General features: G+C 43.1%; 1 protein-coding gene across 4 annotated transcripts in view; it reads right to left on the bottom strand.

Moving 5' to 3' along the window:
- The window catches only part of DOT1L (DOT1 like histone lysine methyltransferase), a 93,145-nt gene that overhangs the window by 27,676 nt on the left and 41,015 nt on the right, over window positions 1-24,454 (bottom strand). For all 4 annotated transcript variants that reach the window (XM_059489490.1, XM_059489491.1, XM_059489492.1 and 1 more), the window contains exons 8-17: window positions 23,102-23,157; window positions 19,818-19,897; window positions 18,221-18,289; window positions 13,233-13,339; window positions 12,169-12,210; window positions 10,168-10,251; window positions 8,048-8,282; window positions 7,162-7,275; window positions 3,444-3,535; window positions 173-274 (exon numbers count right to left, since the gene is read on the bottom strand). In XM_059489490.1, coding sequence (XP_059345473.1) covers window positions 173-274; window positions 3,444-3,535; window positions 7,162-7,275; window positions 8,048-8,282; window positions 10,168-10,251; window positions 12,169-12,210; window positions 13,233-13,339; window positions 18,221-18,289; window positions 19,818-19,897; window positions 23,102-23,157 — 981 coding nt within the window. The remainder of the gene's footprint in view (window positions 1-172; window positions 275-3,443; window positions 3,536-7,161; window positions 7,276-8,047; window positions 8,283-10,167; window positions 10,252-12,168; window positions 12,211-13,232; window positions 13,340-18,220; window positions 18,290-19,817; window positions 19,898-23,101; window positions 23,158-24,454) is intronic.

Below are 24,454 nucleotides of genomic sequence, written 5' to 3'. Positions count from 1 at the left end.
CTGTGCTCCTGAGCTAGGTTGGCAGCACAGAGTTTGTTTGAGCAGGAGAGGGTGAATCCTTCACCAAACACCATAGGGGCTGAAGAGCTGAGACTGCTCTGCTCTCACTTAGCTGGACCAGAAATGTTTGCAAGCAGCTGATTTGGAAACAGCCCCCCAAGCACAGAGGTACCTCATCGAGCTTCTGCTGGAACAGGCGTTTGATTTCCTCCTTCTGGGCCTGGCAGTGGGTGAACAACTGCTGGGCTGTCCCCAGCAGCTGAGCATTCTTCTCCTGGAAGAGGGAAAAAATACATTTTAGCACCAGCTGCAGCATGGGCCATCTCAAGGAGATTTGTGGAGCACTTTAGGACAGAACCTGGATGCAGGAGAGCTCATCCAGCCCTGCCCCAGGCTGCTGAAAACCTGGATTTGTTGGGTGTGATACTGGTGGGGTTAAATCAGCTGTAAAGAGCCTTTAAGTAGTAAATTTCTGACTAAATTTAAGTAGGTTTTAGGTAGTAAAGAGTTTTTAAGCAGCGAATTTCTGACTAAATTTAAGCAGGTTTTTCCATCTCTATGGTAAAATACAATCAAGACAGTCTTAGAAACTCATTTTTATCCTCCTAGCGCATCGTGAAGCAGCAGCAATAATCCCATCCCACAGAGCAGGAATAGAACTGGAAAAGATTATCTGCATGAAATCTGCTCCCAAACAGGGAACTGGCTCTAAATCCCCAGAGCCCCAGCTCAGAGCCTCCCTGTGCAATTCTCATGGAAGAGATGCAGTAAATGAAAATACACTGGGGGGGAGGCAGGAATAAAGTCCTAAATAACTAAACCAGTTTTCCTACTTCTGTCACCATTATTATATATTATATATTATATATTAATATATTATATATAATATATTATATATTATATATTATATATTATATATTATATATTATATATTATGTTATATATTATATACAATACACACTTATCTATTCTCTATTATCTAATCTATTATATATACATTTTTATATTATAAATGATATATTTTATTTTTATATATACATACACACATCTATATATAATATATAGCATATAATATATAATATTATATATAGTATATATAATATATATTATACATAATATATACTATTTTTATATAATATTATATATTATATATATATAATATTGTATATTATTATATACTTTTATGTTATATACTCATACCACCATTATTTCAGCAGGTCACCTGAGCCACTCAAAGCAATTCCCAGCCCTGAACATTCCTTAACCAGGTCCCTGCTCCAATCCATGGCCATGCACAGCAAAGGGCAGGACATGACTGGCTGAAAAGCCTCATTTACCCAGCCCCAAAAGCAGGATTAGTGCAGAAAGCCCAGGGAGCTTTGGGATTATCCTGTTCTCCACTTTGTGCTGCAGAGGCCAAGCAGGGATTGCACAGACTGAGCCACTGCTCCAGGAAAAGTGGGGAACAAGGGCAAAAAGCACCTTAATCCTTTCCAACCTTAATAATTCCATGGCCGATATTCCAAGCAGTGTTGGAAATTCCACACATGCAGGAACACACAGACCTGGCTGGGGAAAAGTCCCTGCAATGCTAAAGGGGCTGCTCTGGGGGATGCTGGAAAATCAGTTTTGTTTTCAACACCAGGCATTTCATTCAGCCTTCCCAGGCACTGCAGGGGCTGACAGCTCCATCTAAGGGCACTCTGGGAAGCAGCAGCTGATTTCAAAATCATCATTACAGAGATTTTTATTGTACTTGAAAACCTTCCTGTAAGAGGGAGTTACTGAACAGACCATACCCAGCCCCTCACCCAGCCAAGTTCTCCCTCTGGCAGGTTTAATTTGCCATGTAACACTCCATAAAAAATATTTTCATACTGAATTCCTCATTTTAACATTTAAAAGTGTGGAGCAGCTGTTGGATAGCAGCACCAAGTGATGACTTTTCTAGACCCCTGATTCATTCTCTGTGCAGGGCACAACCTTTACACACCATCATTTCATTTGTGCAGGAGATAAGTTCACTTTATGCTGGCTTTCCTGACAAGTGCAGAACAAGAAGAAAAATCTGCTGCTTAAGGAAAAAGATGAAAGTTCTGAGTGCTGATTGACTGTGAAAGCAAATGGAAATAACCACAGAAAAAGAGGTTTCCATGAACACCAGAGCAGCACCAACCACTTCTCAGTAAGAAATGGGGTGGCAAAAGTTAATTTCTTTCCTCTGGAGAGTTCCCAATGTGGAAAACCTGATAAAAAAGCCCTGTGGCTTTTTTCTGACACTCTCACAAAGACTACAGAGTAAGGAAAGCTTCCACAGGGAATGCCAAAAGCTGGACCTGGACAGAATTCCAGACTGGTTTGGGTGGGAAGGGACCTCAAAACCCATCCAGTGCCACCCCTGCCATGGCAGGGACACCTCCCACTGTCCCAGGCTGCTCCCAGCCCTGTCCAGCCTGGCCTTGGGCACTTCCAGGGATCCAGGGGCAGCCACAGCTGCTCTGGGAAATCCATTCCAGGGATGGATTCCACAATTCCTGATTCCCAATCTCCCACCCAGCCCTGCCCTGTGGCAGTGGGAGCCATTCCCTGTGTCCTGTCCCTGCAGGCCTTGTCCCCAGTCCCTCTGCAGCTCTCCTGGAGCCCCTTCAGGCCCTGCAAGGTTTTAAGTGGAAGTTCAAGTTTAATTCTGAGCATTGTGGGGAAAGCTCCTCCACAGAAGCAGCAGAACAGACCCATCAGGGCTAAATGATACAGTAATGCAATCATTCATCACTGAGACAAAGCAACACAAGGAGGTGTCAGGCAGATCTCCTCCCTCTGCTGGTGGCTACAGGGCAGACAAACAACCCTGTGCACAGCTCCAGGACCCTCCTGGCCTTTCCACCTTTTCCAGTCCCTGATTTGGGACATTTACCCTTTGCCCATCAGTGCAATCCAACCCATTATGATATCAGTACCAATGATGCTGTGCTAAATCCCCACAACCAGTGATGACACTTTGGGTTTCTTAATCTGAGTTCAATGGTTTCCTAATCCATAATTCTATGAACTGTGGTTCATAAAATCCTGGAATTGGTTTGTGTTGGGAGAGACCATCCCTGGCAGTGCCCAAGGCCAGGCTGGACAGGGTTGGAGCAGCCTGGACAGTGGAAGGTGTCCCTGCCGGGGTGGAACTGGGTGGGTTCTGAGGTCTCTTCCAACCCAAACCATTCCAGGATTCTCTAAGTCAGCATTGTCAGGGAAAAGGGGAGGTGCAGCTCTCTCATTTTTGTGTGATTTAAACACACAAAAAATGAGTTTAGCAACAAAACCCCCTGGGAGTTGATCAGCCTAAGCAGGACTGGTGTGAATGCACACAATTCCCATCCCCAGCACTCTTCCCCACATCCAAGAAACTTCAGAGTTTGGTAATTTTGTTTAGAAATGTGAAAATTCAGACTCACCTTTTCCTGCTCCAGTAACTGTTGCAGGCTTGCTTTGTACTGAGGAGTTTTCATGTATGCCATGAACTGCATGTACTGGATCTTAAATGAGTCTGCAAAATAAATCAGATGAGGAATTTCAGCATTAGATAAATGACATGGCCCTGTTCACCCCTATTTCCTCCCTGGCCACCTCTCCTCAGTTGTCCCTCCCTTGCTTTTGCTCTGGACTCAAAGTCAGACTAACCCATTAAAAATGGAAATAGAATAATAAATAAAAACATATAGATAAAATAAAAATAAATCAGATGAGGAATTTCAGCAAGGTAAATACCATGTCCCTGTTTGCCCCCATTTCCCCTCTGGCCACCTCTCCTCATGTGTCTCTCCTTTGCTTTTGAAATAGACCCAAAGTCAGACTAAGCCATTAAAAATTGAAATAAATAAAAAATAAATAAAAATAGATTAAAAAAAAAAAATCAGATGAGGAATTTCAGCAGGGGTAAATGTCATGTCCCTGTTTGTCCCTATTCCCCCCCTGGCCACCTCTCCTCACTTTTCTGTCCCTTGCTTTCAATTTGGACTCAAAGACTAATCCATTAGAAAATGGAAATAAATCAATAAATAAATGAAAATAGATAAAATAAAAATAAATCAGATAAGAAATTTAAGCAGAGTTAATGCCATGCCCCTGTCTGCCCCTATTTCCTCCCCTATCTCCTCACTTGTCTTTCCTTTGCTTCAGATTTGGACTCAAGAAGAGACCAAACCATTAAAAATGGAAATAAAGTATAAATAAAAATAAATAGACAAAATTTAAATAAAACAGATGAAGAATTTCAGCAGGGTAAATGCCATGCCCCTGTTTGCCCCCATTGTCTCCCTGGCCACCTCTCCTCACTTGTCTCTCCCTTGCTTTTGATTTGTACTCTAAGTCAGACTAAGCCATTGAGGATGGATTTAGGAACAGGCTGGAAGTGCCTCTCCTGGCACAAAAGGAACTCTTGGATCCATCAGGTCCCATGGAAACCATGACCCCATCCACCCTGCCCCAAAACATTCCATAAAATCACTCATTTGCCACAAAATATCCCTTCAAATCACTCTTGGGCCACAAAATATCCCTCAAATATCATTATTATTTGCCACAAAACATCCCTCAAAATCATTCTTTGGCCACAAAATATCCCTTAAAAATCACTCCTTTGCCAAAACATGCCTCAAAAGTCACACTTTTGCCACAAAATATCCCTCAAAATCATTCTTTGGCCACAAAATATCCCTCAAAATCACTCTTTGGCCAAAATAGCCCTATAAGTCACTCTTTTGCCACAAAATATCCCTCAAATATCATTACTATTTGCCACAAAACATCCCTCAAAATCACTTTTGACACAAAATATCTCTCAAAAAATCTCTTTTGCCACAAAATAACCCTTAAAAAAAAAAACAAAAAATCCCAAACACTCCTTTGCCACAAAGTACCCCCCAAAACAGACTCATTTGCCACAAATTATCCCACAAAACATCCCTCCAAAAATTACTCTTTGCCACAAAATAACCCTTCAAAAATCACTCTTTGGCCACAAAACATCCCTCAAAAAAAAAATCATTTTTTTGCCACAAAATATCCCCAAAAAATCCTTCAAAAAAAGAAATCACTCTTTTTGCCACAAAATATCCCTCAAAATCACTCTTTTGCCACAAAAAAAATCACACTTTTACCACAAAAATCTCCCATAAAAATGACTTTTGCCACAAAATATCTCTTTAAAAAAATCACTTTTCCCACAAAACATCCCTCAAAATCACTCTTTTGCCACAAAACATCCCTTTAAATCATTCTTTTTCTCTCTCTTCCACCAGGAATCAGCCATGACTGGCACAAACTCAGGAGAGCCCAAGGTAAGGACACTTCTGGTACCCTGTGCCACATCCCAGAGCATCCTGGCCTGGCTCATGGTAATGCCAAAATCCAGAAACAGCTTGGAGGGGTCAGGCAACAGAAGATAAAACAAAAAAAAACCTCCAGGATTTTCTTTAATCACCTCCTGCATTTTCCAACCACACCTTTGTGAGCTCAGCCTCTCAGGCAGGGCCTCATTTATGGGCCCTGAGCTTGGCAGAGGAATGGGAGTGGTGTCACCAGGATATTTTATGAAAAATCCTTTTGCAAGGACTTTTCTCCTGAGAAGCTTCAGCTTCTCCATGTTTTATTCCTCTAGAATATAACCTGGTAATTGTTTATCCAAACATGTGAATTGTTTTAATTAATGGCTAATGACAGCTAGCTGTGTCACTCTCTGTGTCTGTCACAGGTTTTTATTATTCTTCTTGTCTAGCTTTCTGATATTTCCTTTATCTTTCTTAAGTATAGTTTTAATATATAATTTTCATAATATAATATGTCATATAATATAATATTACGTAATATGATATTATACATTATGATATATTGTGATATATTATGATATTATACCATATATCTAATTAAAATATGGTATTGTATGACATAATATAATGTAATATAACATAACATAATACAATACAAATTGATATATTGATATATAATACAAGAATATATTATATATTATATATTATATATTATATATTATATATATTATGTTATGTTATGGGATATTATGGGATATAATACGATATTATGGAAAAGGATATTTTATTTTTTTTATATATATATATAAAGGCATGATATAATGTTATTCATAAATATATCTATATTTACATATATAACATCATTATTATAATATAATATCAAGAAATAATAAATAAACTTTCTGAAAACTTGAAATAATTTCACATTTTTCACCTCGTCTTGAAAGCCCTCACAACACCACAACAGAGTGGTGTTCCCCAGGATTAAGAGAATGGTTTCATTTCAAATAAAGCTGTTTCTGACTAAATCCAGGCTCACTGCCTGTTGTGCCAAAGGAGAGCTGAAGCAACATCAGAGAATAAATATAGAGTGAAACACCAACTTCAGCAGGAGGGGGTGCTGCCCAAGGATGTGTCTCAGGTTCTGAGTTGTTGCTGGATTGGCTCTTGAGGTATCAAAAGTCTTTTTTCTTAGCTTCAGACTCGAAGAAGTAGTTGTGATTCCTCAGCTCTGGTTCTCAAGGTTGTTTATTTGCTCTTAGCTACTCCATTCTTTCTCTGACCTACTGAGATCTGTCCAGCAGGTTGGATTGTGGCACACTGACCACCCTTGGGGTGGTGTTGGCTTTTTATACCAAAAACTACCTGTACTTTATTTACAATAATTTTCCAATACCTATCACCTATGTTAGACAGTCTGTCTCTACTCTAAACCAACCCAGAAGTGCCACCATCACAGATGGAGCAGAGGATGGAGGACAAGAAAAAGGAGAAGAAGGACATGCCCAGATTCTTCTATCTTGCTTCTTGAACCTTCATTCTAAAAACTCTACAATTCTACATTTTCACTTGGTAATAAATTCACTATCATTCTATTTAAACCCTTGTGGCTTGTAACTCTTCACACAAAGTTGGGAATTGTTTCCATGGGCTAAAATGGAAGGCACAGGTGTCTTTGACTCTGTGCCAAGGTCTCTGAGCCCTTTGCCAGAGTCTGGAGTGCTCCAGGGCAGCCAGAGGAATGTCCTGGGTTCTGACAGATGTGGGGCAGGCAGGGGAAGGTGGGGAGGAGAGAATCCCCCTCCTACCCCATGAAAAACCCCAAAGGGGGGTAGGCAGGCCTTACCTAGCAGCTTCTGTAGTGCAGGGGGGGTGGGTGTCACCAGGAGCTGGTTGGACGAATGACGTTGCACTTTAGGAGGTAGTTGGAAAAATGGGCTATGAGGTGACTTGTAGGCATCTGGAGAGACACAAACACAACCTCAGGTCAGCACTCAGTGTTTGGGACAAGGACAGGAGCTTTGCCAATGAAAACATGGCACAGAATCCTGAAAACATGGCACAGAATCCTGAAAACATGGCACAGAATCCTGGAATTGGTTTGGGCTGGGAAGGACCATCCCTGGCAGTGTCCAAGGCTGGACAGGGCTGGAGCAGCCTGGGATGGTGGAAGGTGTCCCTGCCATGGCAGGGGTGGCACTGGATGGGTTTTGAGGTCTCTTTAAAGCCAAACCAACCCAGGATTCTGTGATTCCAAGTCAGCATTGCCAGGTGTGGCACAAAGGGGGATTTGTAATGAGATCCAGGAGCTTAGTTCACCAACACAGAGCTCCAAACACATCCACACACTGCTCTAAAGCGCTGGGAAGGGTCTCTGTGGTCCATCCTAAGAGCAGCAGCTCAGAGAAGGCAGCAGCCCCAGCTCCTGGCTGAGTACCCACAGACACATCCCATCCCCAATGCATTAATCACCATCCATCACCATCAATCCCACCCCCAAACCATCAGTACAGGAATGCCATCACCATTAACACATTAATCACCACCAATTCATTAATCCCACCCACATCCATCATCATCAATCCCACGCCCACCTCCTAAAGGACAGCTCTGCTCTGGTGACAACATGGAATTCATGCCACAAAATCCAACTCAACCAGGCCACAAAGGAAAAACCAGAACATCCAGAGCTTCAGAGACTCATCCAGGCTCTTGCACACCCCTGCACTCACCCTGAGGAGAGGATGAAGATGTCTGGGAGACAGTCTGAGCATGCAGAATTTCTAGTGCAGTTTGGTTCTTCTTGGTCTTGCGCTCAGTGCTCGCCGTGTTCATTTTCTTGGGGCGCCCTCGTTTCCTCCCTGCCATTTTCCTGCCCTTCTTGCTCAGCTTCTTCTTCCTGGCCTTGGAGGGAGATGGCTTTTTAACAGAATTTGCTGCAGCTTTTTCTTCTTCAGCACCAGAATCCTGAGGGGTTTTGAAAACCTTTGGTCATTTCTACCTCATAATGCAACATTCCTTTTCAGCAAACATTCATAATGGTGTTTTATTTTTATCAATGAAACACATTTCTGAAATAATATAGATATGATATATCATATCAGGAAAATGGTGTTTCATTATTATTAATGAAATCTATTTCTGATATGATATATAAATACATAAATTATATATCATATCAGAAATAATGGTGTTCCATTATTATTGAAATATATTTCTGATATATTATTATATAAACATTTTATATATATATATATAAAAATGTTTATATATAATGGTGTTTCTTGATTATATATATATAATGAAGAAACACCATTATTTCTGTGTTTTATATATATATAAGAGAAATAATGGTGTTTCTTCATTATTATTGAGATCTATTTCTGATATGATATATAAATGATATATCAGAAATAATGATGTTTCCTTATTATTATTGAAATACATTTCTGATATTATATATATATGATATATCAGAAATAATGTTTCTGAAAGGAAACTGATGCACTGTAGTGCAATAATTTGCCAGGGAAGTGGACTTGCTTAGACTTGCTTAGGATAAGAGTTGTTCCCAAGGGATTGTGCTCATTCTCTTCTGGACTCATTCATTGAGGGAAATGGATTTGTAGAAATTTTTTAAATTTTCAGTTTCTTACAGTTTGTGACAGTTAAATTTTTTAAGTTTGACAGAAGGCTCACACAATGTGCATCTGTATGTAAACTTTGAAATAAGAAATACTGACTTAGAAATGCCATGGAACAGGACAGACATTGTTGAGAGAGAAATGGAACTAGAAACAAGTTTTAAAAGGTAACTTTACAAAAAAGACTAAACACTTTAGAGAAATTAAACTATGAAAGTTGCATTGTAGTGGGACCAATGAGGGGTAATTTTAGATGATTGGCTTTAAGGCATTTACAGCCTAAGCAGCTAAAACTGATAGGCCAAGAGATGCTTAAAATGTATTGTAATTAGGTAATAGTTGGCTTCTGATTGTGATGGTGTGAGTTATAACATCTGTATTGTCTCACCCTTCTCATGAGACTAAAAATAGAATAAAAGTTTTTAAAGCACCTCTCAGTTACCCTATCTCTAAGTCAGAAAAAAGTCTAACCCAACAATTCATTAAAGAAAAGGAAATGCTGAGGGAGGAGAACTTCAGGCAGGGCTGGGTGGGAGATTGGGAATCAGGAATTGTTCCCTGGCAGGGTGGGCAGGCCCTGGCACAGGGTGCCCAGAGCAGCTGTGGCTGCCCCTGGATCCCTGGCAGTGCCCAAGGCCAGGCTGGGCAGGGCTGGGAGCACCTGGGACAGTGGGAGGTGTCCCTGCCATGGCAGGGGTGGCACTGGATGGGCTTTGAGGTCCCTTACAGCCAAACTGTTCTGTGATTCTGTTCAATCTGTACCTGCTGTCTAACAAAAGCTGATTATTCATCCTTCCCTGACTACATTCCTCAACTGAATTTCACTCAAAACTCAGAGCACAATCAATACTTTATATTTTTGGCCATGAACAGGCAGTGCATTTCTCACAGCATTACCCAAGAAAGGAAATGAGTCTTTGCAGAAGACTCAGCACACTCTGAGCTCCATTCAGTGGGCTGTGACTCAGGGACAGCTCTGCAAACTCCTGCTGGATGCAAGCGAGGGTGGACAACCAACTATTCATCTTGCAGCACCTTTTTTTTCATCCTTCCAGAATTAGTGGCACAACTCCCAAGAGCAGCTTTTATTAACTCACTCCATCATATTTTTGGGCACAGCAACAGCTCCAGAGTAAAACCTTCCCCCAGAGGCTCCTCCTGACTCAGCCACAGGAATCACTCAGCACCCACAAATGCAGGATGCTCACCTTGTTTTCTTGGACCTTCGTTGGAGTCGTTGTGTTGCTTTTGTTTTCTCTTTGTTGACGACGTCTAGCTGCCTCTTGTTCCTCCTGGGGACAAGGGAGGGGACATTTCACCATTTGTTTATGTGTTTATCACTTTTTAATGCAAATAATCTTCTTTCCCAGCTTCATTTTCCACAAGAAAAGGGAACAAACTTCCCCTTTCCCTCAGGCCACACTCAGGTGTGAACAAATCCTTTTCCACCTCCAGAGGAGATTAAATCTCAACTCTTCCAATATTCTCCCCTCCCAGCCCCATACTGCTGTATCAGGTTTCATATTTATTATTATTATTATTATTATCGTTGTTGTTAACAAATAACATATTAACATTATATTATTGCTATATTGTTATTCTAATAAAAGTGGTAATATTATTATTATGAGTGCTGTTGTTGTTATTATTGTTGTTATTATTTCATATATATAATATGTAAATAATATGGTAAAATATATATTAAAATATAGTATATACACATGATTTTCATTAAACAACAATATCAATGATAATAGCAATAATAGTAATAGCACATATAATAATAACAATAAAAATAGGATTAAAATACTATTATATCAATAATATATTAATATTATATTAATAGTGTTAGTATTATTAATGTTAGTGTTGATATTGTTATTAATACTATTATTTAATATATATATCATCAGTAAATAATATGGTAAAATATACATAGAAATATAGTATATATACATTATTATGATTAAATAACAATAACAGCAATAATAATAGTAACAATACTAATACTAATAACACTAACAATAACAAAAACAATAATAAGAAGAAATAAATATATATAATTAATAATGATAATTATAATGATAATACTAATAATAACAATAAATAATATTGTGAACTTTAATAGCTTCCCACATCCCCAACATTTCATGGTGACACATTAAAAATCTTGCACAACTGGAAATGGCAAAGCCATTAATCATCATCTCATTCAACTTCAGCCAAGTTTATTGAGTTGACTAATAAAGAAAAACCAGCAACTTTTCAGGCTGATTTTCTCCCAGGCTGACAGGAAATTTCCCTGTTCAGAGAAAAATCTCTTTTTCTCTCAGAAAAAAAAAAAAAAAAAACCAAAAAAAACCCAAACTTCTTTATGGCAGGAAATTTCCAAGGGATCAGTCAAAGCCTTTCCTGCACCTTCCAGAGGTTTAATCTGCTTAAGATTTCTGGTATTTCCAACACTCCTTTGATTTAAGCACATTATCAACCAAACCAGTGGCAGGTTTCAGTGTGAAAAGCAGGGAAGGTCAGAAGTACCCTGACTTTTATTTTATTTTCTCTAAGAAGATTTTTTTGCCCCAAATTTGAGTGGAGCAATCTGAAACAATTCCCTTTCAGAGCCCCCATGAGTCTGTTCTTAACAGAGCCAGTCAGCCTGAGGATGAACATTCACCTGAAATTTTAAATTAAGTGGCCTCACTTAATTATCTTCCTGGAAATCCATTGATTATTTCAGGTTAACCCAGCCCTGCACAGCCCCAAAAACTCTCTGGCATTTTAATTCCACATGTAACAGCCCAGACTGCAGCAAATGACAACTCACTCTGTGCTTCCAATGGCACATCCCAAAAGGAACATTTCAGAGCATTGCTCAGCTTCATTTCAGGAGCTGAGCTCTGGGACCGATTCAAACCATCATTCCCTTCTTTAATTCCAGTTCTTTAATGAAGAAATAGCTCATTACAGACCTCCAGTGCAAGGTAAAAGCACCTTGGGGCTGCCCCATTAATTCTCTATTAGAAATCCCTTGGACATGATTGAATTAGTGCTTGATGGCATCTGAGACTTCCCTTCAATTAGCTCCATGTTCTTTGCCTAGCAAGAAAATCTGATTTCCAATCAATTCTGTCCACCTGTGATTAAATTCCTCACAGTGGCTGCTCCCTTAACTCTGAGTTTTCTACAGAAAATGATTGAAACTTACTTACCCTGAGTTTTGGATTTTTGAGACTAGAAAAATAGTTTTCAAGCTGAAAATAGAAAGAGAAGAGAGTCATCCTCAAAACCATGACAGATGAACACAGAAGAATAAAATATTAGCTTAAAACAAGTGCAGAACTGCAGAAATTGTGACTGCTTTTCTTTGATAAGCTCCATCAAGAAGCCATTTACATTCATTCTTTTCAGGCACCCAGCCTGTTGTGTAACAGGGCATAATCCAACCTCTGCAAGGTTTTATCATCCCCCACCACTCCTGGCCTTGTTTTGGAGCTTTGTGTCACATATCTCCCCTCAGCACAGGCTGATTTTCAATGAAATTATTTGCACTGAAGCTGCTGCACCCTCATACTCCACCATTTATCTGCACTCTGGCACATTCCTGAACAAAAGCTTTATTAGACTACAGCAGAGGGAGGAAAACAGCATTATTATCCCACTGCAAAAACCTTGGGGTTGGATAAATGATATGGATAAAAATTTCCTCCACGAAATTTTCGATTTTCAAAGGGTTTGTTGGGTTTCATGAGGGGCTTGGGGGCTCTTTGGTGGGGGGGTTGGTGGATTTTTGGTGGGGGCTGTTGCATGGGTTATTTAGTGTTGTTATTTATTTATTCTGTTGTTGTTATTTGGTTTGTTGGGAGTTTTTTTGTTTAATTAAAAGAAACAGTGAATGCATCATTGTTATGGAGCTTGGGCTGCTACTACAGCAGCTGAGAATTTTACTAAAATTGAGATTTACTGGTTGAATATGACTGGATTAAATGATTTGTGTACCACAGAGGAATCAAAGCTCCACTGAGTCCTCTGTGAGGAAAGGACAGCAGCAAAGCCCAATTCTGAGCAGCTGCAGAAGGAATTTTATCAGGGAATCTCTGCAGCTTCAGTAAACCAGCACTGCCCTCAACCCCAGGGTGTGTGTGCAACCCTGGAGCAGGCAGTTTGCACACTCAGGTGTGTAAACCCACAAAGGGACAGGAACACAAGCCCAGGCAGAAGGATGAGGAGCTGCAAGTGCTGCCAGGAGCAGGGCATAGGCAGCCCTGGTACTCACTATGGTTCTGTCAATGGTGTGCAGGTAGTAGGAGACTGGCTTCCCTGTCCAGGACACAGAGCCCTTCAGTGGTGACAGCTCCACAACCCTCATGATAGTGCCAATATCTGTGGGAGGAGACAGCAGCTGGTTAGGGGACACAGTGACAATTTTGGGCACTCCAGCATCTCGCCCTGCCATCCCTCCCTTTCCACAGCTCCCAGAGCAGCTCAGCACCCCAATTTTTCCCTCAAAATTTCACTCAAAACTCAGAGCACAATCTTTATGGTTTTGGCCATGAACAGGCAGTGCATTTCTCACAGCATTACCCAAGATGATGTGGGTGCTGCACAGTATCCCCACAGGGGGATGAACCTCCTTTGCCACAGCTCCCAGAGCAGCTCAGCACCCCAATTTTTCCCTGCACAGATGATGTGGGTGCTGCCCAGTATCCCCACAGTGGGAACAAACCTCCTTTGCCACAGCTCCCAGGGCAGCTCAGCACCCCAATTTTTCCCTGCACAGATGATGTGGGTGCTGCACAGTATCCCCACAGTGGGAACAAACCTCCTTTGCCACAGCTCCCAGAGCAGCTCAGCACCCCAATTTTTCCCTCAAAATTTCACTCAAAACTCAGAGCACAATCAATACTTTATGGTTTTGGCCATGAACAGGCAGTGCATTTCTCACAGCATTACCCAAGATGATGTGGGTGCTTCCCAGTATCCCCACAGGGGGATGAACCTCCTTTGCCACAGCTCCCAGAGCAGTTCAGCACCCAAATTTCTCCCTGCACAGATGCTGTGGGTGCTGCCCAGCATCCCCCCAGTGGGATGAACCAGCCCCAAGCATCTCCATGGCTCCAGCTCCAGGTGCTGGCTCCGTGCCCAAGGCAGAGCCAAACCCAACCTTGGCCCCGCCACAGCCTCAGCCTCTGAGCAAAGGGGATGCTGCTGCAGGCTCCCAAAACAGTCCCAGAGGAAAAACACGTGCAGGAGCACACGTGTGAGGAAGAGGAGGATTTGGGGGGGTGGATGGCACCCCGTTTGCCCTGGCCCCGGGCACTGGGGCGTCCGTCAGCGCACGAAGCCTGGGAATGGCAGTGCCTGAGTTGATTTTGGCATTTCCCAGCGCCAGCCCCCAGGCCTGGAGGGGATCCAAGAGCCCCATTCCCCCCTGTCAGTGCCCCTGGCACCCCTGGGCATCAGGGGGTGACACCAGCCAGGCACCCACTGCACTATTCACATGCCCTCTGAACAGAGAGTCAGAATTCTCTCTCTCAGGTTTTTCCCTGGAGAAGCATAGAGGGAAAACAATTCTCATCTCATTTACTGCTCCTGTTGTTTTGTGAACATGTAGAATGTTTTAGAAGATTATTTACCTACAAAAATTTAATTATTAGATTCTAGTGATAGTGTTTTAAATTATAAACCAATTAGATCCATCTTATGTGTGTCAGGACTGACAGGTGACAGTCACAAGCTTTCAATAGTAGCTAAAAGAAAGAAGTAAGCATTATATAAGAAATATAATATAATATAATATAATAATAAAATATAACATATATTATATAATAAATATATTATAATTAATATATTATACTATGATATGATAAAATATAGTATAATAAAATGTAATATAATATAATATAATGTATAATGCTATAATATGATATAATATGACATAATATAACATAATATAATAATATAATGTAATGTAATATGATAAATATAATATAATAGAATAGAATAAATAGAATATTCTATAATAGAATATTATAGCATATTATATTACATATTATATTATATTATATTATATTATATTATATTATATTTATTATAAAATATACTATGATATTATATTCTATTATATTATATGGTATAGTATTCTATAGTATGATATGATATGATATAAATCTTTTCATCATTGTAAAATATAGTTTTAATAAAGTGAGTATTCAGCATTCCAGAGCCATGGACTCAGATGCCAATCATTTTCCTTGGTCAGGAGTGCCCTGATTTTACAATACCCAACACAGAGAAATCTGGTTTGCAGATCCTCCAGGAAAACACTGCTGGGAGTTTCAAGGGAATTCCTTCCTCTCTTGCTACGTGCAGCCCACAGGAAAGCACCATGTGGGACATGTACCTTTGAGCCAGCCAGCCCAGAGTGAGTGAGTTCTGGCCAGCAGAACTGTGTCCCAGACTCTTTTCCAAGGAACACCACATGTGTGTGACAGGGATGAATTAAAGAGCCCCAGAACGTCACCAGCCCTGTCCCTGTCAGCTGCAGCTGCCCTATATTTGGACTGGGCACAAACATGTTTTGGGTTTGCTTTCTTGTCTATGTTTGTTTTGTTCTCCAGAATTAATAGTTTGGGGATGTGCCTTAAACATTCCCACAAGCACTGAGCCAGTGGCAGGGCTGCAGGAGAAATTATGGCACGTTTCTAATTAAACAAAAATGACCCAGAAGAGGCCAAAAGCAAGGTTTGGGATTCAGCAACCTCAACCACTATTTTAACCACATTTTAATGCTTGTTTTCATTGGTCCCAACTCTTTCCACATTTCCACTTCTTCCCACAGATGGAACTACTAAGGACAAAAGTGGAATTGAGAGAACTGGTTCCCCCTTCTTAAACCTTGATCTTTCCCAGGGTTTTGTATAAATTATTTAAATGTTCATACTCCAGATCAGAGTATTTGACAGACAGGTGAGACGTGACTCAAGGCATGCTCAGGCACCAAAAAAAGCCTTAATGAATAAAAGTGTGATGGAAATCCTTGTGGGACATTCCCTGCTCCATGAGCAGGACCCTGGCCACACTGGAGTGGCATTTCCCTGGGAGTGTCACTTGGAACAGGCCCCAGCCACAGCACATCCCACACAAGCTCATTTGATGTTAGGATTTATCAACATAACATGGTCTTAGAAAGGGATTAAGCCCTAAAATTTACTCACACAATTCCCCCTCAAGATATTTTTTTCCAGGGCCTTTTATCTGAATCCCTGGAAGTTTCCTACTGGTGGAAGCTGTTGGCTCTCCTTTTGCTAGAGCCTCTCACCCATCCAAACTCCAATTAATTATCTCACTATAATTTTAACATCAGCATTTCCATTCAGCCTGAAATAACAGCTGAGATCTGAGAGTTCAGCATTCTAGAAAACACTCCCAATGAATGCAGGCTGGGCTGGGAGCTGGGATGGGATAAAGGCCTGGCTCAACTGGCAGAGGCAGCCAGGGCTGTTCTGGGGTGAAACAGCAGCACATGCTGGCCTCAGGCTCCCAAATGCAGCAGAGAGAGAAGGGAATGGGAAAAATCCAGTACAGAAAAGGCTTGAGAGGCCAAAGCCCTGTATTTTTGTGGGCAGGTCTAATTGAAACATCTCCAAGGGCATTTTTGGGTTTCCTCAAGCTCTGGTGGGCTCTGCAAGAGTAGAGTGCCCAAGCTTCACTGAGGCTTTCTTTGCCTCATCAGCAAACTGACAGCCTGGTCCCAGCTCTCCCAGTTGCTCCAGGAGCATCATTCCTCCCTTTTTCCCTTTTATTTTCAACTCCATGCCTCCAAAGAATTGGTAGTGCAGCACCCAAAGTTCAACAAGGTTCCAAAGCACCAGAGGCCCCAGAACAGAAATCCAAATAGGAAAGAAAAGTGCAGGTTTGGGTGCCTGATGTGTGGTACATCCACAAGAATTCAAGCTTAAAAATAACTCCCAAGGGCTCAATTTACTTCATGACAGTCCAAAAATTACTGTTCTTCAAAAGCAGCTTAGGCCAAAATTAGACAGCACAGTTTGAGATTTGGAACTCAGTGAGATTGCTCCCCACGTTTGCACAGGGAGGGGATGAGGGGGGTTTGATTTAAGGAAAATTTAGCACTGAAAACAGTAAATATATGTAAGCCCTTCTTGGACTGCTCTTCTGCTTGAGAAATTTCATTTTAAAACCTCAACTGAAAGGGACCAACAAAGAACATCAGCTTCTGCACAGACACCCCAGTTTCAACAGTCAAAGTCTGAAAAGGTCAAACCCAACCACATGGAATGTCCCAAAACCTCCTTAAACTGCAGCTCATGTCCTTGCAGAGGACAAGGCTGCCAAACATTGAATCTGGACTGTTCACAGGAGAAGGAAACCACGACCCTGTGCTGGCAATGAGCCAGACCCAGGGCCTGGGTGTGTCTGGGAGAGGTTTGTTTGCTCAAAGCACAGCACAGGAGAAGTTCAAAGCTGAACACTTCACACAGTCCTGGAATGGTTTGAGTTGGGAGGGGCCTCAAAGCCCATTCAGTGCCATGGCAGGGACACCTTCAACCATCCCAGGCTGCTCCAGCCCTGTCCAGCCTGGCCTTGGGCACTGCCAGGGATCCAGGGGCAGCCACAGCTGCTCTGGGAAATCCATTCCAGGGATGGATTCCACAATTCCTGATTCCCAATCTCCCACCCAGCCCTGCCCTGTGGCAGTGGGAGCCATTCCCTGTGTCCTGTCCCTGCAGGCCTTGTCCCCAGTCCCTCTGCAGCTCTCCTGGAGCCCCTTCAGGCCCCAAAAGGGGCTCTGAGGTGTCCCTGGAGCCTTCTCCTGTCCAGGTGAGCACCCCCAGCTTTCCACCCTGGCTCCATGACCTCTAAGCCTTAGGAATCCTGCCTGGTAGGATTTCCCTGCCTGGATTTAGGGTGTAGGGAACTCCCCTGTGAGTCAGGGCTGCTCTTTGTGGCTCAAGGAATGATTCACACCCTTGAAATCCTGATTTCTCTGCAGCTCAGGGACACATCAATGGAACCAACACCAAAACACAGCAGCACAAACCCCATCAAAAGTGTCTGCTCCTCTCTTTAAATTGATTTTAAATTGTCCTCTCCTCTTTTTAAATTGATTTTAAGTACCTGTCACTAAAAATCGAACAGCATTTTCTACTTAAACAACTCTAAAATGCAGTAACACCCCCCAGACATTTTCAGATAATGAACATCCACAACTGTAATGAACAATAAAAAGGGCAATCATACCACTCAAGTTTCGACTGTTAATTCTAAAATTTAGAGGTGCAAAAGGTTTTGAGGACACAATTCTCCCACCTGGAAAAAGAAGAAAAAACAAAAAAACAAAGAGCACAGTCAGCTCCATTATTTGTTCTAGAAGTAACTACTTATTAAATATAACCCAGTACAGAGTCCTAAAGAGCAATCCTATAAAACTGCCCCTGGTATAGCATTAAAAAATAAATAAATCCCTTAATTCTCATTCTGAGAGCCCCAAGAAAGCAATCCATGAATCCTGCCAGGTGACACCTCAAGGATCATTTAAAATGACATATTGGAAATACTTGATAAAAAAAGAGCAGGTTAATTCTCAGTGGCAATCTAAAGAAATTTCAATTATCTCCATCCTACTTGGGATCTTTCATACACAAACCCCAAAAGACTTTTAATTTAGAGGCCACTAATCTTCATTTCATGGGTATTTGGGGTCATTCAGCAGAGCCTGAAGCACACTCTGGGAAGACAAATCAGGTGTCATCATTGTAAAGGGTTCTTGAAACATCTCCACCTTCCACTGCTCTCAAGCCACCATTAAACAAGTTTAAAAACAAAAAAACAATCCAGTTAAATTAAAGAAAACAGCTTAAGTTTGGGGGTTTTATGGTTTGCAGCAGAGCCCAAAAGTCCCATTATTTATTTCAGCACAAAGCTGTGCCATGGGAAGCCACAGCTGCTTTGTTCACACCACATATTTTTCTTTTCAGAAATTGTTATTTCTGTCATTTCTGCCACAACCAAGTAAAATTGTTGCTTTTCCCAGTGGTTAGGAGCAAAGAAAAGACACCCAGGGCAATGGAGAGGCCAGGATGGGGTTAGGGGGTGTCCCCAGGCTCCAGTGAAGCTTCTCAGGAGCACCCAGTGGCACTGTGCAGGTTTTTATGGAATTGTGGAACCATTAAGGTTGGAAAAGACCTTAAAAATCATCAAGTCCAACCATCAAAGTCCATCCCACTAAACCCTGTCACCAGGTGCCACCTCCTCACAGGTTTGGAGCATTTCCAGGGTTGGGGACTCCAGCATTTCAAATCAGGAGTTAACAGCCAGCTCTAAATGAGCCAACTCTGAACGGGAGAAATGAATTCTGTATGGAATTACAGACTGGTCTTCCAAAGCTGTGCCTCTGCAGCCAAGAATCATGGAAAGGCTTGGGTTGGAAAGAGTTTAAAGCTCACCCAGTGCCACCCCTGCCATGGCAGGGACACCTTGCACTGTCCCAGGCTGCTCCAAGCCCTGCCCAGCCTGGCCTTGGACATTTCCAGGGATCCAGGAAGTTTGGCCTTGGCTGTTGGGTGTTTTGTGGGCTCCCAAAAGAGGGAAGGATGGACCAGCAGCTCCTCCCACCCCAACCCTGCTGCAGAGTTTTCCCAGCAGAGGGGATGCTCCAAGGAGCCAGGCAGGTGTGGGCAGACACCAAGGGGGGAAGAACAAATCCCACTGTGCTGTGGCCCCAAGGCACAGAACAAACCCCAAGGCCTGGCTTTGCCAGGTGTAACTGAGCCCCTCTCCCACCTCAGCTCCCACAGGAATCAGAAAACAAGGAGGAAACATCTCCAGTTGGATTTACCTTCCTTCATGTTGGCAAAGCGCTCCTTCAGCTGGTGATCCACCTCGGGCCCGAAGGCAAAGTTATTCACAAAAATAACACTGCAAAACAAGGATCCAGTAAAAGATCAGAGCCAGAAACACCCTACAAGGACCCCCAGCCACACCACAGCCACTTGGAGCCTTCCCAGCCACTCCTGCCATGGACAGACCTGCTTGTCCCCAACTCTACAGCTCCTGTAACCCAAAACATGGAGAGCAACACTCAGCACTTCATCCTGCTGCTTCTTGGTGGGAATTTAAAATATCAAAATGTATTTTAGAATCATAAAATTGTTTGGGTTGGAAGGAACCTTAAAGCTCATTCAGTGCCAGCCCTGCCATGGCAGGGACATCTTCCACTGTGCACCAAGCCCTGCCCAGCCTGGCCTTGGATATTTCCAGGAACCCAGGGGCAGCCACAGCTGCTCTGGACAATCTGTTTCTCTTCCAGCTCCAAATTCCCCATAATGCCAGAAGACAGTGACCTCTGAGCACATTTTCTCTGTCCTAAACCCAGCACTTCAGCCCTACCCACAACAGAGGAGTTACATCTTTGCTTCTGGGTTAAGAAATTCAATGAGGGGAGGGGTTGTTCCTGGAAAAAAGCAATCACATGGAAACAAAGAAATCTGCACAGAGGCAGAGTCCCACAAATGATAAAAGGGCTTGGGAAAGAACCAGAACATGCCACAGATTAAAAAATAGACACTCCTTTGGTTTAAAGGTCTAATCAGCCTGGCTTAATTGTCCCTGGTGCCCATTTGGTGCCCAGGCTGCAACAAGAGTCCTCAACACCTCTTGGAAGTGGTTGAGCTCCCTGCTGAATGAACATGCCAGGCCTTGGCATGGAGCTCAGGGCAAGGTTCTTCCCCCTGAGGCTGCTGGGCACTGCCCAGGCTGCCCAGGGAATGGTGCCAAGGCTGCCAGAGCTGCAGGAGCGTTTGGACACAGAATTCACAGAATTCACACAATCACAGAATTCCAGAATCACTGGGTTGGAAGAGACCTTCAAGTTCATCGAGTCCAACCCAGCACCAACACCTCAACTAAACCCTGGCACCCAGTGCCACATCCAGGCTTTGTTAAACACACCCAGGGATGGGGACTGCACCACCTCCCCGGGCAGCCATTGCAGAACTTTATCATCCTTTCCACGAAAAACTGAAAGAATGATCAATTTTTCCTAATACCCCACCTAATATCCTAATTAGTTTTTTCCTGATATCCTACCTATAGGATAGGATCTCACCAACTTCCTAATATCCAACTATATTTTTTCCTGATATCCAACCTGAATTTCCCTTGGCACAGCTTGAGGCTGTGTGCTCTGGTTCTGTCAGTTCCTGCAGACAGAGCCCAGCCCCAGCTGAGCACAGGCACCTTTCAGGAGCTGCAGAGAGCGATGGGGGCACCCCTGAGTCTCCTTTTCTCCAGGCTGAGCGCCCCCAGCTCCCTCAGCTGTTCCTCACAGGGTTTGTGCTCCCAGCCCCTCTCCAGAGCCCTCAGGGCTGCTCAGGGTGGGGGTGTTGGGGTGGCTGTGCAGGGACAGGGCTGGATTTGATCCCTGAGAGTCCCTTCCAGCTCAGGATATTCCAGGATTCTATGAAGTGTAAAATCCATCCTGGCCTATTGTTCCCACATGAAGAACTGATTTCTTTGCAGGAAAATTCCCTTCCCAGTGCCTCCACACATGAAATGTGTTCAACAAGGACACAGGGAGTTTAAGAGCAGCACTCAAAGCTATTAAAAACCACGAATGAAAAAAATGTTTATGCACCAAGGGGAAAAAAAAAAAGTTCTTCTTGCTATGCCTTGCTGTTGGAAATTTGGGAAACCCTGCCTGGCAAGTAAAGCTAGCAGGGGTTTCTTCCTCCTCCTTCCCATGTGCCAAAAGAAAAAAAAAGGCCTTGCAAAGGAGCCAAACATATTAATGGGACTAGAAAACATCCAGGAGAGGAAGGGGAAAAGCCAGAGGCTGCAGATGTGTTTTTATAGTGCTCACTCTGGCACAGGATGCTGTGAGTGCGTGCAGGGCACAGGAACCCCCAATTCCCCTGGGCTCAGCCCTCATTCCAGGAGGCTTTGCCAAGCCCCAGCACAGGGATGCCCTGGAACACACAGGGAACCATGGCCTGGTAGCAGCCCCACCCCTGGAAGTGTCCAAGGCCAGACTGAGCAGGGCCTGAGGGGCAGGAAGCTGTCAGAGGTGGCACTGGATGGAATTTAAGTTCCCTTCCAACCCACACCATTCCAGAATTCGCAGATGCTGCCCCAGAGCGAGGTGGAGCAGCACTGAGACACACAGTGAGTGCCATGCCACACAAACCAAACATCTCCCAGCACTTCTGGATGCAGCCAAAGCTCCTGCAGCCAAAAATTTCTCTAAAAAAATTTCAATCAATTCCGAGGAAAGTTGCCCGGGAAGCAGAGGATTGTGCACTTGGAATAACAAGCAGCAAGGCCAAACCCAAGTGTGCTGCAAGGCTGGGGCAAGTCTGTCCACAAATTAAAAGGCACCTCCAGAAGAAAGTGAGGGGCAGAATCCTGCAGGAGTCACCAGCCTGGCAGACGCCTCCTCAGGCTCTCACAACCAGAGCTTTGGGAGAAATCCAGAAATTGCCACAACTCTCAAAGCTTTCAGAGCCCTCTTTGACAACTGCCTTCCATTCCCCCACATAACAGGGTGGCCCAGAAGGTCATATAAAAAATAAAGAGGGTTTTTTTTCTAGCCATAAGGCTGAAAGAATGCAAAGCTTTAAAAATACAGACGACTTTTATTGCTTTTAACAAATTCACTCCCTTTCTGCTCCCAACCCTCTGCATTTAGTTCTCCACATAAATAAATCTTCAAGACAATTAGTTAAAATGAACTTACAATTTAAGTTGAAATAAACTCACTTGGGTTTTTTGCTTTTTAAAAGAGGGAAAGTGAGCCTGTATGTCCCAATAGCAAAGAGAAAGAGTTTTGCCAGAATCCCTGACATGAACTATAGGGATATGCAAAACAAATGGAGGTTTGTGCTCCTCTTATAAGCAGAATTTATCTTGAATACACCCTTGTATAGAATATCATGGGACATGCACTCCAAGCCATTCTTCTAGTCAGAAAACAGGATCTAAAGAGGCCACTGTAAGAGTTGGCAGATAGACTTTGGGTATTTACTATGGAAATTCTATATAAAAAGCTGGCCAGCCTCCCAATTTCCATTATACAAACTCCCAAATATCCAGCTCAGAAAACAGCATTCAAGTGCTGTACTGTACCTTGTGTTTGCAATCCTCTCCCTCCATTCTTCTGAGAGGAAGTCACCTCTTTCCAGCTGAAACCAGACAAAGAACAGAAACACAGAGGGGTTAACAGGGCTCCCTCCAGAGAGGGACAAACAGGCTGCACCAGCTGACCCCACAACAACCAGGGACAAGTGGAACCTTTTGGAAAGGCAGAGGTGGAGCAGGAAAAGCTGACCCTGAGGTTTCTCCCTCCCTGCTCCCACCCTCAGCCCCTCTCCTGCATGGGAAGAAGAGGTTCTGCTCTGTGGAGAAGCCAAAAGTTCTGGCACTCATTGCAAAACTGCCCAGAAAATGCCTCCTGAAGGGCCCCAGGGCTGGGGACCCCCCCTCAGCACAGGGAGCTGAGCATGGACTGGGAACAGCTCCTGCTGGGAGCTCTGGCTCCCAATTCAGGCTCTTGCTGCATTGCATAAACAACAATCTGATTTTTGTGCTGCTAAATATAAACCCTGAGCACTTCCAACACTTTCAAGTTGGAAGTGAAGTAACATAAAGGGCTTGTTTGAAAATAAGTGTACAGTTCTGATTTCAGTGGTTGTGGAGCACCTTTCTGGTGACACCACATCAACCCCAGGTGAGCACAGAGCTCTGGCACAGGCTGAAATTTCCTCATTTGTGTTCTGGAAATGAGAGAGGAGCTCATGGGCAAAACCTCTGCTGTGTGAGGAGGGCTGGGGGAGGAAGATAAGAGGAGGAGAGAAAAAATAAGGTGCAAGTCTCTAATTAATGCTGCTGACACCCTTTGAAGATGAGGTTTGTGCCAGAACCTCAGGAACATCAAAGCAGCTGCTGAGGATCCTTTTCCTGCACTGATTCCTCTGTCTGGAATTCTCGTTTAATTCTCATCAGTGACAACTCCAGAGTTGCAGACTCTGGAACAACTTCCATCCCTCAGGGTTGGGAGCATCCAAAGGGAGCTCCTGGTGCCACACAGGGACACAGGGGGGTGACAAACCTGCCTGAGCCACTGTGAGGGACAAAGCCACAGGTGCCAACAGGAATGGGGCTGCTTCCAGGAGAAATGAAGGGGAAAAGCACCAAAATGTCCTGCAGGAGGGCTGAGAAAAGTGGACATCTCAGGCAAGAGATCAAGAACTTTATCAAGAGCCTGAAGTGCCAGAAACTGAAGAGAGCAGGTAAGAGTAGCTGAAGTTATTCAGAAATACCTGTTCCACCAGCTGGGCTGGAATCAGAGTTAAAGCAGAATTAATTCCTGTGTTCTCCCACCTGTGGGAGGGGAAACACCTTTGACATTTCTGCTGTAATAAAACCAAAGGATGAGCTGGAAGCTGAACCCAAAGATCCAACCCAAAGACATCTTGTTGA

The sequence above is a fragment of the Ammospiza nelsoni genome, chromosome 27, assembly GCF_027579445.1.
Source record: "Ammospiza nelsoni isolate bAmmNel1 chromosome 27, bAmmNel1.pri, whole genome shotgun sequence".
NCBI lineage: Eukaryota > Metazoa > Chordata > Aves > Passeriformes > Passerellidae > Ammospiza > Ammospiza nelsoni.
The sequence above is the reverse complement of the archived record's forward strand: the minus strand, read 5'-3'. Positions and strand labels throughout refer to the sequence as shown.